Source organism: Bombus impatiens, unplaced genomic scaffold (genome assembly GCF_000188095.3).
Source record: "Bombus impatiens unplaced genomic scaffold, BIMP_2.2 scf_0114, whole genome shotgun sequence".
NCBI classification, from domain to species: Eukaryota; Metazoa; Arthropoda; class Insecta; order Hymenoptera; family Apidae; genus Bombus; species Bombus impatiens.
In genome coordinates, this window is record NT_176533.1 from 1,167,196 (window position 1) to 1,185,364 (window position 18,169).

The window sequence follows — 18,169 nt, forward strand, 5'->3', positions numbered from 1 at the left end:
AACATTTCCTCGACATCGTCTCCTGTCGACAATTATCATTGTATTTGTAGACACGTATTATCGTTGATTATATACCCTTGGCTAAATTCGCTCCTGTTTCTTACTGAAATCTATGCTACTGATATTTCTTGTAACTTCGACAGAACTCGCTTCTTACGACTTTTTGACGGAAAACGTGACTCACAAACGTTAGTGAACATACATGCACGTGTATTTAGAGAATTATGTACGTACGTGTATTATGAAGCAAAAGCGTGGGCGAGAAAGGGACAGAGTCTGAATCCCTCAGCGCGAAAGGATTTAAGCTAATCTAAATCAAATTTTATTTTAGATAGAAATGAACGTGGGTGAAGTTAGATTTTCTACGGGGCAGAGCCCCTTCTTCGCCCACGCGTTTGATTTGCTATGCATACGCCGCATTAAAACCACAACACAATTCATGATAATGATTTCGACAACGTATTAAAAAATTATGGAAATCGGAGGCGACGTATAATTTATGTTACTGTTGAAGTAACAATATTTCGTAGTAACTTTTATCATTCTCCTTTTCTGCTTTATTCTTTTATGCGCGAAGATGAATGTTCGGATACAGACGCATATTCGATGATAGCATATGGCGGTGAAGGTAATAATTGCTGGCGAGAGATGATATCAGTGAAATGATGGTCGATGGTTTCAGCGTCTTGATAAATAAACATCGACGATGAACTCGGTGTCAGTGAAATCGTGTCAATGAAAACATTGTCGATGAAACGATCGACTGTGATTTATAGACAACCCTTACTTGACAATGTTAAAAAATAGAATGTAACCTAATTGAAAACAAATTTTCTGTTGAAAGATGAATAATCAGAAATATTAAATATCCTTTTTTTTAACCAATCAAGGACCAACGTTCCGTTAAGACATTTATTTTACAATTTCATTTTAGTTAATTCACATTAGTGAATTCATATTATGATAAAGAATTCTAATTTGCTCGATATTTATTCGTTATTGTTTCTTTTTCCATTTGGACTTTATAATTTTGTAAAGTTTAAAAAACTTGAATGATTTCATAGAGCTGTGATAAACTATTTCCTCTTCAAATTATGGTACTATGGCCTTCTGGTTGCATTTATGCAATTTTTACACATTATTTCATTGTTTAATCCCCTTAATGAATTAATTGCGAAACAGTTATATGAATATTTGATTTTGTGAAATATTATCGAACGATAGCCTTCCTCCAGAACTTAAGTGAGAAGAATGTGAAAAGAAAGAAGAGTAAACTTTCTCTATTTGTCATACTGCGGCGCTAACTCAAGAGACAACGACTAATGGGGGGTAGAGCATCCACGATGATGCGAACCAGATTATGAAAATCAGAGCGAACCACGTAGGTTAAAAGCTCGTTGCGGCAAGCGATAATGATGTCACTTTTATTAGCCTCATCAGGGTCAAAGCATCCTCGACAGGGGATCCACTATTACCTAATAACCGACACGATCATATCATGTATCTTGTTAGTGATCTGTAGTGAAATTTTTGTCGTATCGACAGGTCATCACGCGTGTCACGCGAACGTCTTGCATGATCGATTTTTAATAGTCTGGTTTATTAATAATTCTGTCTCCTCCCTTTCAAAGCCCCCTTCGATCCTATTTTCTAAATTTTGTTCCATCTCAGACCTCTTCGAAACACGAAATACGTGAAATTTTAAAAAGTGACGTAATTGCGTACACGGGTTCCTCGCATGATCAACTTCCGAAGGTTTCACCTGGTTTATTAATAATTTCCACTTTTACTTTCTTCTTCGCTTCAGCCTTTTAATCTAACAAATAACAATATGTGGAATCAAAAATTTCATAAGGTTCTTTTAAACTGGATAAGATTGTTCGAATGGTCGATTTATTTTCTTAATTTAACTTTTTGCTTATTACTTTTTTAATTATTTTTAAGTCGGACGTAAAAAAGTGGAATATTTTTTAATCGATTGATTGAGTGATTGATTTCACTTCTGTTCAGTCACAGTTGCTCAATTCTTCAAGATTCCGTTCGGCTTCTGAATAATTTCGTCCTCTGTTCATCTCCCTTTTTTCTAACTACTTTGTTTTTATAGTCGTTATTATGAAACGATCGTTAAGAATTTGTTTACACGTAGACATGAAATCAGATCTAAGAAATTGTCAGTATAGGAGGTACTATCAGGTCGTTGCCTATAGGTGGTGCCTATGTAACTGGGTCGCTGCTTCGGAACATCAGTTTGTGTTTCGTTCTATCAGTCTGTTCCATTGTAATGGATTTTTTTTTTCGAATGCCGGTTCTTCCATTTACATCACCCCTATTTTCGCAATGTTCAGTCGCTGCTTTGGCAGAGATTCAACACGTTTCCATGTCACGAACAAATTAATAGTTTCAATAGAAGTTTCAAACAGAATTCCACAATTGCTGAGAAATATTCTATTATGGGGAGACAGTAAATTGTTAGCAATTATAGAAAAATATTAGCAATACTAAATTTTTGACAATCGTAGAGATATTGTGACAGTGTTAAGTTTAGTATATTTCTTCATTTGCGCTGGCTGCATAGTAAATTGCGGAAATATTTAAATAGCAAATTAAAAACAATAGTAACATTAAATTTTCTAACGACATAGAAAGAAAGCAATGCTAAATTTTTGACAATTATACATAGATAGTAGTAGTAGTAAATTCGATCTTCTATTGCTTGAATAGTAAATTAAAGGAACATCTCTGTTTGTTTAATAGTAATTTCATTTCCAATGACTGGTAATATCAAACGATACAATAATATTCGTCATGAAAGTGATCGATCGAGAAAATGTAGTAAATCTTTGGCATGTTAATATTATCAGGATATTATTCATCAAACTCGCAATCATGCTCCTTTCAACATTCGACGGTGTGCATCTTCATTAACTTAACCGAGCGTAGGTATTATTCGATTATGCACGTGTATTATCAGCATTATGATATGGAGCGCTATTATTCTCTCTTTTTCATGATGAAAAGTGATACGAAAGTGTTAAAACGTGGAAAATTCCAGCAAACTGTTCCAATCGAAATCGTACGACCATTATTGAAAGCCATTATTATCAATTGCAATCGAATTGCAAAATAGCAAAATTACTTGTTATTTTTGTACAAGTTCTTCGATTTTTTCTCACAAGTCAACCTCATTGCAATAAAATTAAATTCTCATAACATAAATAAAATGAATAAATTCTAGTCCTTCACATTAACCCGCTAAGGATCAAGTATGGAAATAATGCATGAAAGTTGCGTAAACGCATAATTATTGAAAAATGTCAAGTAATTTACATATTCTCTCATCAAGGTATAAAAGTCTATTGCTATAATAGATATCTTGCAGACGCTCGTTATACAAATCAGAAACAAACAAAATATTTAAAATGTAAGAAAAAAAAGTAACTATTATGGTCGTGTAAGTTTCTAAATTTCTTCAAAATTTTCTAAACTGTAAGAGAAAGAAATATTTAAGTAACAACTAAAAACATCGGAGGTGAGAAACATTTTAACAAGATTTCATCATCGCAACAACGTTAACGCAATGTTGGCCCTTTTTAGATTAGGTTAGCATATAAATGTGAATGGACCTCTTTCACGTTCATTGATTTCACTCTAGCAATTTCGGTTTCACCGTATATTTAATCCTTCACAGAAATTCGTTTCGATTTCATTATTCCGTATGCCAGGATATGAGGAAGTTACTCGGCCGGATTAACATCCTTCACATTTTGCACACAATACGCCTAAATTGCGGTGAGTCACTCGTCAAATACTCTCTATGCATCGTGTTCCGAGACGCCTGCTGTACTTTAAGATTTAATAGAAGCACATATGTGTACAGAGAAGTTCGTATAGGGCAAGGTGTATATAACGGATACGCAAATATCACGGGTGCAGGAAGTGCGCGTGTGCTAGGGAAATTTCCAAGTTCACCAGCGCACCAGGCACCTCCATCGATCTGCTGGTACGCGGTGCTATTGCTACATTTACGGCATTCACTTTTATTCGAGATTCAACGGATACAAGGTATTGACCCCTGAACTTGACCTATACCGAAGATATACCTGATCTTGAACAATTACAGAGACAGACTAGTTCCTCTTTTAAAAAGATACCGAACGTTATAATATCCCTAGATGTTCGCGGTGTCGTTTATCCTATCGGAAATCACGCAATATTTTGAAATCTTTCATTTCCCCTACTACGCTGTTCACTCGCATCGATTAATTTCCTAGCCGAAAGTCGACAACTATCAACTTCTTATTTAGGGAAATATTATAATACAAGTACGATACTTTTGTAATAGTAATAGTAATACTATTTAATGCTATTTGGAAGAAATATAACAGTCACATTTTAGCACTACATTCAGACGACTGAAATATAAAGGTTCGAAGAGAACAAAATGAAAGACGTACGAGAAAGTACATAACGTAAGGATAAATCCAAGTCTTTATCCATATACTTTACGAAAAACCATAGAAAATTTTTCAAGGTGATAAATTTATATAATTTTTATCAAAAAATTACAAATTATCTAGTATTGACGAGAAGACTCGAGATCCCTTAGAATGCATAATGTTGTTACAGTGAGGCATTTTTCAAAGAAACCCCTAGCCAGGAGCGTTCAATAATCGTAGAGAAGGAAACAGTCGTACTTACTATTGCATTATCTTAATCCAAATAATGCGAGCGAGTCCAAATGGCATCAAGGGGACGGGGATTACGCGGTATGGCACTAGGTGTTGTCCAAAGTTTTATTCTGTTGTCGCGTAACAGAACGACAATGCGTTATGGAATATTTATGTATTTGATACGTTAAAAAATATTCGCGTGTCAACGGCCTGCCGTAGCAATCGTTGAAGAATATACAAGCGCACTACACCCGCCAAGCAAGCGGCAAGCCGAATAACTGACGCTAGCGCGAGGACTACAGAGTGTGTGTCCCACCCTTCCTTCTTTCTCTGCGCGCTCACTCGATCTAACTTGATCCTTTTCTATCACCCGTTGCTTTCGCGTTCTCTCTTTCTCTTCTTTATATCGCCTCTCTGTAACCTACCTCGTCGTGGTGATTCCAGCAGTGCACTACTAGCGCGCCGAACCTCGGTGCCGCAACGCGTGCCTGGAGCACACTTTGAGACCGCGCGCGCCTCCCAGCTGCCGTATCGACCCCTCCCCATTGGATGACACATCCTCCAATAACGAACCTCCAAAAGGATTACGTCACTTTGGTATTATTGACGCCAACCATCCGGCAGCATCGCCAGTGCTGGATTCTTCAGGGTGTATCTTTTCCTCTAATGGGGGTTGCGAGAATTCTCAAGGGGTAGCCAGCCGCACGAAAACCTCTCCTCGTCCAACAGTCGTACGAAATCTCTATCTTCGTTAAATAAAGGATATTTCACTTCCACTTGCCGCGAATCTGAGTACCATGGTTTGTACCATTTGAGCCGTTTACTAGGTTATCTTTCTCTTCGATTCACGAATTTTCTGTTGAATTTTCCGCTTTTACATTGCATATACAGAATATCCTAGGTTTTTCGTATGACTTTGTCAGTGAGTTTTATAGGTAATATAATATGTATAAAGATGTATCACTGGTATCTGATAGGGATGAAACTTAGAATTAGCGAATAATGATGAAGAAAAGGTGGATTCAAAATTATATTCCAGTTTCCCTTTTTAATAGTTCATACATTTTGGAAGTGTGATTTGAATTTGTATATACTATGAACATACGTATAATTAGGCAATTCTTTACAATTAGCAATTAAGTTATTAATTATAATATTAGTATCAGTACGTCATTTGACCAATGATGAAAGAAATTAAAATTAACGAAACGCCGATACTTATCTTCCGTGAGAATACAGTTTAAAAATAAAAGCTACAAATGTTCGTGTAATGTTTGAATTTTGTAATTTTATATATAATTTTTCACAGCTAAAATATTTTATAGAGAACTGTTTAAGTTATTTGTTATGTTTTCCAATAACAAAATTCATCTTTTTTATACGAAAGCTGATGAAATTCACATGAATGAATCAAATTTATGCTTGCATAGATACGTCACTGGAAGACACCCCAACATTACTCCCTCTGTTGCATATATTTTTTCCTCTATATCTATTCCCTTTATCCGAGGCTAAAGCAGTTAAAATAAGCCTTAATAACGGATCTATTCATTGATGCCTTCGCTATATCAGGTATATTATTTATACTCAAGTATCCACGTAATTTCTATGTACGTAAATTTCATTCGATACAAGTATATATATATATATATATATATATACATATACAGTGTGGGAGAAAAATAAGCAAACAGGTAGTGGAAATAGGTATTAATGAAGTTTCGTTGAATACGACTTGTTAACATAAAAATGGAAATAATTAATTTCAATTATTTACTAGCATAAATAATCGATGTACTATAAAGATATATAATAAATAAAACTAAAGTGTATATAAACACTAGTACTGCTTCGATTAAACTTCTTGATATCTACTTCTACTACTTGTCCATTTATTTTTGTCCTCGACTGTATATATGTTAGTAAGAATTACTTCAAACTATTCGGCTTGTTAACGTAAATTGATACAATATTTATACCCATAGCAGTATTATAATGAACTTTATAGACAGCCATTGATGTAGATACAAAGTTTATTCTTGTCTCAGATTGAAAATAATGCCAGCACCTTTTGGACATGGGTACCCGTCTTAATTGGTGATGGCGCGTATACGGTTTCCGCTCTCGTGACGAATTTCGGCGTATGCGCGCCGATTTATGACTGGCAAAACGTTGAATACGGAGAATGTCGTCACCGACTCGGAATTTAAATCCTGCGACAGTGTGACAACGTTAAGTAGGTGCTCTCAACCCCTTACTCTTTGCTGACTGGTTGACACGCCGACCAACAGGGTCTCTCATCTGTAAATTTTCTGCCGTTGCAAAATCAGTCGTTGAACTTACCTTTGCCTCTTGTGCGAATGCCAAGTACCAGAGTCGCGACGCTCGTCTGAAGCTTCTTTCCGTCAAAGCATTTCCTGGTTGTCTGAAAACATGCATTTCGCTATCTGCATCTTTCTAATCCGAACTAGTTGCTCTTCATCCCGTTCGTGTTTCTAGAAGATTATATTTTCTAAATTGTACAGTTGTTTCTCAATGATTACTTAAGTCTGTTAAGCGGGAGAGACAAATTAATTCGTCAGATTTCCATTTTCTTAGAGATAATATTTCTTTATTTATGATTCTAATATATTTTATATTAATATAAATTATGTCGTGTCACCTGCAATTTTTTTTACTTTATTCATTTATGCATATATTTATATCGAATTTTATTATTTATCACTATAGAATTCAAAGGTTCTGCTTAATATATATATATCTTTCTTTATTATTTATTTTTGCACTTGCCTCTTGCATAATAATTTACGAACTATGTAATAATATTCAGTAAGTTACAAGATTATAGAACGTTTACTCACAATTTTACAACTTGCATTAAATTGAATAATTTAATAACTTTTAATTTCTAAACTTTCATTTGTTTCATTAATGCAAACTATAATGCAAGAAGATTTATTAGTATGAAACCTTGTAACTTGTAACCGAGCAAAGATTATTAAGTTGATAATTACAATAACTCAAAGAAAATGTGTTTGCAGCATAGACTGTAGATAAAGCAATGTTCTAAATTTTAACAGCACAGCGATAGAAGTAATCGATTGATTCTAAAAGTATTAATTTATCCTATACCTTTTGTCTTTGCTTCGATCGTAAATTAAACTACGGATGTTTATACAAACTAATATTTTTATGAATATATTCAAAGAAACAGAAACTAGATAATAATTTATTTCATTCTTCGAATATTATAAAGAATGTTTTATTATGTACAAATTATGTACATTTAAATTTTCTGTAAATAAATATCTGCAGTTTAGTCTAATGTGTGTCAATAAAATAAAAATTAAAAGTATTTGCTAATTAATAATATCGCGAATATAAAGTATATTTTTTGCAATTTGCAACTGTACATGCGTGGACCTCTTTCGAGTATTGTGTAGAAGTGTTTCTCAGAACGAATTAAACGAGTTCGAATTCGTCATTTGCGTGGTACACTCCGAAGAGGAGAATGAAAATTGACAAATGTAAAACGATGTAACTTAATGATGCAGGATTGGAGGCTCTGGAAAAAGCTCTCTATTGCTGGGAGGATGCTCTTACGGCGTTCAGCTCTTCATTCAGTAATGGTACACTCGCATTACCGTCGGCAGCGGATGCGGCATTTACGCAAGATGTGCAAGAACTCCTTGACATGGGTTATCAAATTCAGAACCATGCAGAACTCCTTTTTATCGACCAGGTAACTATATCTGTTCTATCTGTACTGTATTTTCCTGCCGTTTCATTACTCAAATAAATCTCACTTATCTCTGATGTTATTTTATCATTGAGAATGGAAAAATGGCTGTCTATTACAGGATATTTTATAAATATCTAATTATACTCATTCTACAGTATACTATAAAAATTATTTCAAGTATTATTGATGCAATTTTGCTGGTAGCTGTAGAAAGTCCTGAAATTTATTTTGTTGTTGAAAATAAAATATGTTTATTATAAAATATTTTGGAAATGTTTAATTATAAGTATTCTCATTTTAGAATATATTATTAAAGATTCTTTTAGAAATTGTTAAGACAGGTTTGCTGATGACACTGAAAATTTTATACTTCTGAAATCTTTTCTATGTCATTCTATACCATTCCATTCCACTGCACTCATCAATTGCTTTTTCGCCATATAAAAAAATGCAAGAATTAATCCAATTTAAATGATAACTGACTAGAGTAATTAGTGCAATGAGTTACTTGACCTAACAACAAGCAAGGAAGAATTATTGCATAGGAAGTTCACGGCATCGCTACTGCGTTCATTCAAATCTAAGCACATAAAATGATCTTACAATTATATTAACTACATTTTAATGGGTAATCTTATCAATAATTGAATTCTAATGTCGCGTACAATATAAAAATAAATTATAGGAAAGTAGTAAGTTCACGTTTTTGCAGCATTCAGTATTGTTCCGGAATGAAGATGAGGAAAGTATAGATAGCCACAAACCTTCGAACATAGGTAGTAGGATATCCGGTAAGGATAAAGCAGATGCTGCGTCTTCTCCGGAATCTTTTGAATCTGCACGTGATGGAGTAAGTTTAGATTTTATTTATATATTTTTCTTATTTGCATATCATATTATTTTATTCGATATTTTTACATAGATATTAAATTATTTTATTTTTTTTTTTACTTACACATATATATAATATTAATATAGGTAGCAGATTTACGGGAATTTGAAGAATTCTCCGAATTTTTCCCGCACTTTGAAAAGCAAAAATTATATCACGCTGCACTCAAACAACACGAAGACAAACGCATTTTGTGCAGGTAAATTTTGTTTAATTTTTACGATATATTTAAAAATGTAGAAATTTATATGCTTTGTATAAATTTATTATAATTTATATTTTTATTATAGACGTTTGCATACAGAGTTAGTAAAGTGTGGCTCGGACATTGAATATTTAGCAAAGGTACATTGCTTGCGACAAGCGTATACAAAATTGTTCACTATATCTTCTGCCACAGAATGGATCGCGGACATAGGCAGACAAGTCATTAGTGATTTGATCATGTATGCAGACAGGGTATACACAACATACATCATTTTCTTCTACTTGAAAAAGATATAAATATGTATATCTTAAAATAGTTTAAATTGGTTTTTAATAAGTGATTTTTTATTTTCAATATTAGGATCCCAAAGATTATCTAATGCATTACGAACGAATGTTAGAATTTTTACAAGAGCCAAGCAACCATAGTATGATGGAGGAGGAATTAACCGGAAGAGGCGTCAAATGTATAAATTTCTACGATGTTCTGATTGACTTTATTTTATTAGATGCTTTCGAAGAAGTTGAAAAACCGCCTTCATCAATTAAAGCTATTTTACAAAACAGATGGATATCCGCTAGTTTTCGTGAAACTGTAGGTACTTAAAATAGTAAATGCTTTTTTAGTTTAATTTCTTATTGATGTCTATTAATTTTATATTCAAGGCCATTGGAACTGCAGTTTGGTCAGTTCTTATGGGTAAAAGACAAATGCTGAAATATGATAAAGGATTTCTAGCCCATTTTTACTCGATTTCTGAACAAATTTCTCCAGTGCTTGTGTGGGGTTTCCTAGGCCCAGAAGGAAGTCTACGTTCTACCTGCCACTATTTCAGAGATCAAGTAATAGAATTCCTTGTAGATATATTTAATTTCTTTAAAGTAAGATATACTACTGTTGATAACCTCGCTGAAGATATACTCAGGGAAATGAAAGTAAGAGTCGAAAATATAAATCAAAGACTTTCTCTAGAAGGTTGTTAATCATGCATCATAAACATAAGCACTATATAGCAGTGTCAAATATATATAAAATGTTCTAACAATCTTTATCCTTTTGTATTTGTTGCAAGTTGTCTGTCCATATTTATGCACATCAGTGCAACTATTGTATGAGTTTTATGAAAGCTGATATTATGAGTAAAAGATAATTGAATTTATAATGTAATAATATTTCTTCAATCTCTTTCGCATTTACATTATTTTGTATATTTCAATTCAAAACACACATGAATGTAGGAGTGATTCTTTATATAATTTTATTTCTTGTAATATGTATATTGTATAGATTATATGTAGATATTAATCTCAATATGCTTTTAGTACAAGAATTTAGAACAAGATGTTTAACCCTTTTAGTGCCGACCGAAAGAATTGTACCTAAGCGAAAAGTAGCAAATCAATTTGATGTAATTTATAGTTTGAGAAAAAAATCATAAAAAGGAAAGTAAGAATGATATTTACAAAATTCAAAACGGAACATATTACAAAATAAAGGGGGAACAAATTAATGCCAATTGTATTTCACTATTTTTTGAAAATCATACGAATAATTCTTATTCAAAATTAATAGGAAAAGTGCAAAAATCAGTTTTTTTTGTAAACAGTATTTGCAAATAAGAAGAATAATCGATTGGTCATAGTTTGATGTGGAATACGTAGTATAAAGCATCAATACTGCATTCTCAATTATTTGTAGCAAAATTTCTAACATCAAAAACAAAGCTAAATGATAATCCCATGATGCGTAGGAGGATTACTTGCTCCAAAACAAGTGAGCTGGTATAACATCACTAAAATAACATTCTAATATTATTATAAATATTTATAGTTATCCGGCTATTGAAAATGTGTGATATTTACTTATTATTACTCATACAAATAATTTACTTAGCATTTATGGTTACTAATGTATACATCGTGTAATCCTTTATTGCATATATTACAAATTGTGCGTGATCTCCGCGTAAGCCCACAAAAAATTTTATTGTTGCTCTGTCGACGCAAGATTATTTTTATTTTGTGAAACATAAGGAGATATTCTGTTCTAAACAGTGTTATTCAAAATCTATGACAGTCTCAAGCAAATCTCCCGTATCGAATTTTTATTTTATGGTATTAGCGTATACAGTCTCGGTATCAATCATCGCGAAATATAACAAAAAGTTAATTCCATAAACAATTTTTTCGATTTGTGAAACATCTCACACAGTGCTTCTGCAGAAAAATTCAACCATTTATAACGTTTTATCAATTTATTTTGAGATAAAGTTCTCTCGCGACGCGATTAGTAAGGCACCATCGCATACACAACGATATATCATTGTTCGGTACTAAAAAGGCTAAATATAATTATTTTATTATAAAAATGAGTTTTAATATATTACTATTATTTCAACGTTACCAAATTGTTTATATACTACAAAGTAGTTGTAATGATATAATGACAAACTATTTGTAGCATTTAAAAGTAGTATGATGAAAATGTTCCAATTCCTAATATATTCCATGAAACATTACGATATGATAGTATGAAGGCACTAATAATAATGTCCTCTTTATTAATAAATTATTAGAATATATACAGTTTTAATTAAGAAACTTTTGGAGAAACATATTTGGTTATGTTATTTTACGTTATAGATCTATTTACATCATCTCCTTACTATCAAATATAAACAATATTTTTTTATAATCTCTTATAAAAAAATAATCGCTTATAAACATTATATAAAATACAAAGAGTCCATTGCCAAAGATAAGAATAATATCGCTACTGATAACCCTGTGACCAGTATGAATATGTATTTGTTTCAGTACAGTTATACTTTACGTTTTATATTACCAACATAGCGTGAAAACATTCCACTATTGTAATTATTTAAGTGTTACTTCTTGCAAATTAATCATGGATAACAAATACAACAAATTTTATATACAAAGAAATAATATGCTATGTAAACATTGTTCATTTGTCTTCATTCAGCCTCGCATTTTATACTGCACTTATACAAAATGAATACATGCTAAAATATTCGAGACACAAGTATTCTATCTTATTCAAGTATGGAGCATGATCTTTTTCTCACTTATAATAATGAATGCAGTTGATATTAATAATAATTCATTTACATTTATTATTTATTTCAAAATCATTCAAACATTACGTTCAGTATGAATTTTTACCTAGATGATACTATATGAAATATGTAAGTGTAATATGCCATTCTTATTCTCATTTTTATATTTATGCGACAGACTTCACAGCGCCAAAATGATATCTTTATGTATAATGTACATCAGAGTATTATGTATCATCGCATGCAATATTACAGCTCAGTCAATAAACAATGCATATATGTAAAAATTTAAGAAACAAATTTAACTAATATGCTGTTCCTTTATTTAAAGATATATTTACGTATTACAAATATCACACTTTGATCACATATGTTTATTATATATATGTTATATATAAGTAGTTTAAAGAAATAACGCATCCATTATTTCATCATCAGATTCTTCTTCATCACTCGATGGCACGAGTGGCATTATTTGAGTTATATTATTTCTACGTTTATATTCTGCAAAACTCTCCCTTTCTGTGATAAAATAACTTTTGTTAGACTCTGCATAACGTGATCATCAATAAAGATTTACTAAATATTACTGTCAAACATTAATCGTTAATATTCTCTTCTTTATATAAACAATTATATATATAAATATATATATAAAACAGTTATATGAATAAACATAAAAAACTGTTTATTATTAATTAAATGGTATGTGTTATAATTACCTATATTTTTGAAAGACTCAAGGATCCAGTCCTTTTTATATATATGATCTGGATCTACGCTGATTAAAGGATTCTTTTCCATTGCGATAAATAATCTTAACCATTCTGTCCCTATTATTTTGATAAAAATTATATAAATACATAATAAAAATAATATAACAAATAAATAAAAAGAATATTTATTTTACCTTTATGTGCTTTTACAAGTGTAATCTTAACTTCTCTTCCTACATTTCTATGGGTTGTTTTTTTTGCTATTACAGTTCCAAAAAAATATGAGCAAATATAATATTTTTTTGAGTTTGTTATTGTGCTAGAAACCGATATAGGCATTTTTTATATAATCTTGCAAGCAATATTTTATATTAGATATCAGATATTTAAAATACCTAAATAATATGTGATCACATTCAACATGAAGAAAATATTCCTTTATATCACATAGTAAAATACGTACGATGACTGTAGTATCAGTCTGGTACCATACAATTTTCGGTGTGTGATATTTACTCACAAGTTTTAAAAAGCTCATAACGTAAAGTCGTAGAAAAAGTATATACACTTATTACATGTAAAACAATATAAAAATACGATATCACTTTAAGTTTTCATGAGTATAAAATCCATCCTCCTATTCGTGAAATATAAATATCTAACAAACAAATTTGAATTCGGAGAAAAAGAACAAAGAATCATAAAGATAGTAAACTTAAAAAAATATACTGAATTGCAAAACTATTGTATTCTGAAGAAGAACAATAAACCTACATATAAGAATAACACAGATATAATAATATATACACACATGTAGATGCATACATAAACTTAAAAAGACAGTTCATGCTTTTGATTGGTGGAATTTTTTTTATATATTTATGATCAAGTACATATTTTTCGATTTTTATAATTTCATATTTAACAATGATGGCTTGAACAATTATTTACAACGATTTACATTACAAATGTAAAATTAAGAAAATAACTTTATTTGTAAAATAAAACTAAATTTTTAATTTGAAACCTTTATTTTTAAACTATAAAGTAATATTTTTAATGTGAAAAGTAAAGATAATAATCTACAAAAATCTTCAGATTTTCTTTAGCGGCTGTTCGAATGAAAGACATACTATGTATACTATATGTTTGAAGACCAATAAAGATTCATTTCACGGCGTTAGTTGATAAGCCGGGCGTAATCACGGTAAAACGTCAAACACAAAGATAAAATGTCAAGAAACGATGGCAAAAAAGATTCGTCAGCGTCAGCGTTTCGAAAAATCGATGTTGATCAATACAGTGATAATAATTTCAGAGAAGAAGACGCTGACGGAGGAATAGGAGGACCTACAGGCCCAGATGAAAATGAAATTTTGACACTTCTTAGCCAATATCCTTTTCATCGCTATTATATAGATATAATAACGTTACAGTGATTTTTCTTATGTTTCATCGCATTTTCCTTAATATTTATTCAAGGGTAAGAATGCAGAAGCACTGATATCAGTATTGAGGTCTGCACCACTTGGGTGTAAAAATCAACAAGTAAAGGTAACCTCAGAAACACGCCCTTTACTTCAGCGTTTAACATACAAGTTTATGACATGATGAAATTTATTTTTATCGTTCTAAAGTACACTTTAGTATATGTGGTATAAGATATATTGTTCCTTTTATATTAATATCATGAATACATAATTTCATAGATTACAAAAATTCACAATTGAACATATAATAATCAAGATATTCGGATATAATATTTTCCATTATACTACATTTATCATGTTATAACAACACAATAATTTACACAATGATAGTTTTACCATAAAGGGGACAATATATTATATGTACATTATCTTATAAAAATATTTGTACACTTGCAAAAACCTTTCATGAATATATTATATATGTTATAGGAAACATTTAAAAATTTTATTTACACTGTAAAGAGATCTAGCTATTATAGTTATGTTTGTAAAGTTTGAAACAAACCTAGAAATGTATATGAAAGCCATAAGATATTTAATGCAAGTATATATATATTTTATGATAATGATAAATGTATTTAAACAGTCAATTATCCATAATATTAATAAGCTTCTAAAATGACTATTCATGCTGTGTATTAATTTTTTATTAAATATATGTTTGCAATCAATATATTGTAACTTTTATATACTCTTTCAAGTTGATATCAAATTTTACCAGTGTAATCAGGATAGTCATGTCTGATTATAGTGTTAGTAAAATTTCAAAATGTTTTATATGACACATACAATATATACATAAAAGATTTTTATGGTAAGTGTTCAAATGCTTTCATGAGCTATGAATTGTGTATATGTTTTATGTAATAAATATGTTTCATAATGTAGTATTTAACGAAATGAAAATGCGTACTGATTTTATTTTATTAAAAAGACATAATCTTTATTTTGTATAATCTACATATATGTGATTTTGCAAAAGCCAATAGTGATGATATATTACAGGATAACGCAAGGAATCTGACGTTAAAAGTTCTTCTAAGTATAAAATCTACTCAAATAGATGATTGCTTAGCACAATTAGATCGTGACTTGCTGGATGTTTTAATGAAATATATATACAGAGGATTTGAAATTCCAACGGAGGGTAGTAGTAGTCATTTATTAACCTGGCATGAAAAGGTATACAATATCAGTGGTGTTGGCAGTATTGTACGAGCGTTTGCAGATAGTAAACGTGCTTGAAAAAATTTGTACATTTTCTAATGATGTTCATTATAATAATTACCATTAATCCTTACTGTTACTCATTGTCATTGTTAATACAATGAGGATGTAGATAGAGGATGTAGATTCCACATGAAAAATATAACACATTGGTGTACATTTGTTATCAATAAAGTAATTTTTATTTCTTATATATTTGGAGAAATGTCTTTCATTTTAAATCTCCACCATTATTGATAAATGTTTTTTGTTTTTAAACTAGAGTCTTCTATGTTTTATGTACAAAACAATAGTACAATATATCAGAAATAATATTTATATTTTTTATAAGAATTTTGTATATTATGTATCTATATATTCGTCTGCATGTAATAATTTTATAACAATTTAATACATATAAAACAATAGTACCATATATATATGTTTTATATTAAATGATAATTAAATCTTATTATCAAATACATAACGAAATGGATAAAATTAGTATATTAAATAAACTCTATAATAGCTATGACCTATTTCATTATTGCGGAAATATCATTTGACAGAGCTTTCATTACTCACATTTGTCCGTTACTGTGAGCATTATCATATTTGTTTGATGTATCAAGTATAATGCACTTACAAATACTGCATTTGCTCTATAACAAGAAAATAGTTGTATTTTTAAAGAAAATATGATAAGTATGATGTATGATAATTAGAATGTAGTGATGCTTACTGTCCTTCTTTAAAATATTCTTTTAATGTATTGCTAAACCTTTTGCTGTATTTAACAAATTCTCTTTTTCTCTGATCCAATGCCTGTTTTCCAGCAGAACCACGAATAAATGCAGTTACTTCATTCACTGCATCCAAAAGTTTCTTTATTGCGCTTGCAATTTCTCTAAAACAGGTGTATTACAAAAGCATGCTGTATGATATAAATAAAACTATTTTGACTACAATATACATAAGTATGGAAACATACTTTATTGTTTCGAGAAAAGTTTTCCGATCTGTTATTTCATCAGGAATTCTGCTAAGTATTCTTTTTAAGGAAGTTGATTTACGATTTAATTCCTGGAAAGCATCCTCAGACCTAGATGATCTATATTCTACAACTGTAATTATAGTATAAAACAAATACAGAATATTAATCATGTTAAACATAGTATTTAATTATATTTTACTCATATTTTATTTTATTATATTAGAATTATACCATCATAATCAGAAGCTGCTCCTTGTAATCTTAAAACACTCTCATTCATATCAAGATTAAGTTCTGCCCGTCGTATTATACCAAGGATTAAATCGTATGTAATTCCTGGATGGGAATTTTCAGCTTTCAATAAAGCTGTACGTAATGTTTGAGCTGCCAATACATTTTGTCTTTCTAGCTATGTAACAATGGATTAGAGAAATCAATAACAAATATGAAATAGAAATGTATATTCTTTAATTAAAATAATCTTTTAAGATATACATATGAAGAGTATCTTGTTTATATATTCATACAAATAATATATTCGTAAGAGGTTTCTGTAAGTGTTTAAATATTTTAGTGAGTAACTGAAATTACAATCTACAAGTAAAAGAAATGTCAATACCTTCATTAATATTGGTCTTAAGATGACAGGAAGGACCAGTGATGTAACTGGAGTCTCATCGCCCATTGTCATCCTTTACAACGTTTATTTAAAAGTATAGTTCAAATGTAATTAATTCGTAATCGGTTAAATACGACTAATTGATTTCTTAATTGGCCAGTCCAGGTACAGATTGAATTGTTTACATTAAAAAGTATCTGTTTCGATCATATTCCTGATATGACAGCTGTCACGCTTAGTGTCTCATTCCAAAACGAGGTAAACAGGTTGAGCAACTTGATTTTCAGATGAATACCTTTATTTAAAATTTTTCTCGAATACGTAATATTTTGCAATTTTTTTAGTAAATTTTGAAATTAGGGTAATAAAACATTGTAATTATTCGAAAAATATGATAAAAGTATTCTCAATACACCAAATATTTTATCATCTTACAATTCCACGAATATTTTTAGTAGAACATCTCTAAACATCTAGTTAACCAAATATATTCCCTATTATATTCAGGTGCAATACCAAATGATTCTAAATTATATTACGGACGATCAATGAA

The 18,169-nt window shown here is 30.5% G+C and overlaps 5 protein-coding genes across 7 annotated transcripts in view; 2 read left to right on the top strand and 3 right to left on the bottom strand.

Annotated features, from left to right (window-relative positions):
* LOC100740525 (protein unzipped) overlaps window positions 1-5,029 on the bottom strand; it is a 33,866-nt gene extending 28,837 nt beyond the window's left edge. Inside the window, exon 1 of the mRNA XM_012380907.3 lies at window positions 4,699-5,029. The gene's annotated coding sequence lies outside the window, so the exon portion shown is untranslated. The remainder of the gene's footprint in view (window positions 1-4,698) is intronic.
* The window catches only part of LOC100750068 (mitoguardin), a 41,770-nt gene extending 30,560 nt beyond the window's left edge, over window positions 1-11,210 (top strand). Inside the window, exons 1-8 of one of the 3 annotated variants that reach the window (XM_012380904.3) lie at window positions 5,144-5,470; window positions 6,719-6,906; window positions 8,225-8,412; window positions 9,125-9,262; window positions 9,391-9,503; window positions 9,595-9,763; window positions 9,873-10,106; window positions 10,178-11,210. In XM_012380904.3, coding sequence (XP_012236327.1) covers window positions 6,828-6,906; window positions 8,225-8,412; window positions 9,125-9,262; window positions 9,391-9,503; window positions 9,595-9,763; window positions 9,873-10,106; window positions 10,178-10,495 — 1,239 coding nt within the window. In that variant the 5' untranslated portion in view covers window positions 5,144-5,470; window positions 6,719-6,827 and the 3' untranslated portion in view covers window positions 10,496-11,210. Of the gene's footprint in view, window positions 1-5,143; window positions 5,471-5,952; window positions 6,281-6,718; window positions 6,907-8,224; window positions 8,413-9,124; window positions 9,263-9,390; window positions 9,504-9,594; window positions 9,764-9,872; window positions 10,107-10,177 lie in introns of those variants that run through there. The other 2 variants (XM_033318797.1, XM_003486430.4) reach the window with 2 other exon arrangements.
* Window positions 11,211-12,734: 1,524 nt separating this feature from the next.
* LOC100740766 lies at window positions 12,735-14,138 on the bottom strand. Its single transcript, XM_003486438.4, has 4 exons — window positions 13,703-14,138; window positions 13,502-13,626; window positions 13,314-13,424; window positions 12,735-13,113 (listed from the first exon to the last, which is right to left on the bottom strand). Exons 1-4 carry the CDS (start codon window positions 13,843-13,845, stop codon window positions 12,995-12,997), a joined length of 498 nt encoding a protein of 165 aa, XP_003486486.1. The 5' UTR covers window positions 13,846-14,138; the 3' UTR covers window positions 12,735-12,994.
* A 307-nt stretch (window positions 14,139-14,445) lies between these two features.
* On the top strand, window positions 14,446-16,215 carry LOC100740888 (actin-related protein 2/3 complex subunit 5-C). Its single transcript, XM_012380947.3, has 3 exons — window positions 14,446-14,700; window positions 14,789-14,861; window positions 15,803-16,215. Exons 1-3 carry the CDS (start codon window positions 14,540-14,542, stop codon window positions 16,040-16,042), a joined length of 474 nt encoding a protein of 157 aa, XP_012236370.1. The 5' UTR covers window positions 14,446-14,539; the 3' UTR covers window positions 16,043-16,215.
* On the bottom strand, window positions 16,188-17,934 carry LOC100741008 (programmed cell death protein 10). The gene is made up of 5 exons (XM_003486440.4): window positions 17,617-17,934; window positions 17,229-17,406; window positions 16,995-17,127; window positions 16,746-16,910; window positions 16,188-16,665 (listed from the first exon to the last, which is right to left on the bottom strand). The coding sequence occupies exons 1-5, from the start codon at window positions 17,686-17,688 to the stop codon at window positions 16,581-16,583; spliced, it is 633 nt and encodes a 210-aa protein (XP_003486488.1). The 5' UTR covers window positions 17,689-17,934; the 3' UTR covers window positions 16,188-16,580.
* Window positions 17,935-18,169: the final 235 nt, after the last annotated feature.

Coding starts and splice junctions, on each gene's coding strand:
- LOC100740888 (XM_012380947.3), top strand. CDS start 14,540: ATGTCAAGAAACGATGGCAAAAAAGATTCGTCAGCGTCAGCGTTTCGA. Junction 14,701..14,788: donor ATTTTGACACTTCTTAGCCA/ATATCCTTTTCA, acceptor ATATTTATTCAA/GGGTAAGAATGCAGAAGCAC. Junction 14,862..15,802: donor GTAAAAATCAACAAGTAAAG/GTAACCTCAGAA, acceptor GATATATTACAG/GATAACGCAAGGAATCTGAC.
- LOC100740766 (XM_003486438.4), bottom strand. CDS start 13,845: ATGAGCTTTTTAAAACTTGTGAGTAAATATCACACACCGAAAATTGTA. Junction 13,627..13,702: donor TGTGATCACATATTATTTAG/GTATTTTAAATA, acceptor ATCGGTTTCTAG/CACAATAACAAACTCAAAAA. Junction 13,114..13,313: donor TGAGTCTTTCAAAAATATAG/GTAATTATAACA, acceptor ATTTTATCACAG/AAAGGGAGAGTTTTGCAGAA.
- LOC100741008 (XM_003486440.4), bottom strand. CDS start 17,688: ATGACAATGGGCGATGAGACTCCAGTTACATCACTGGTCCTTCCTGTC. Junction 16,911..16,994: donor ACTTTTCTCGAAACAATAAA/GTATGTTTCCAT, acceptor CACCTGTTTTAG/AGAAATTGCAAGCGCAATAA. Junction 16,666..16,745: donor GAATATTTTAAAGAAGGACA/GTAAGCATCACT, acceptor TTCTTGTTATAG/AGCAAATGCAGTATTTGTAA.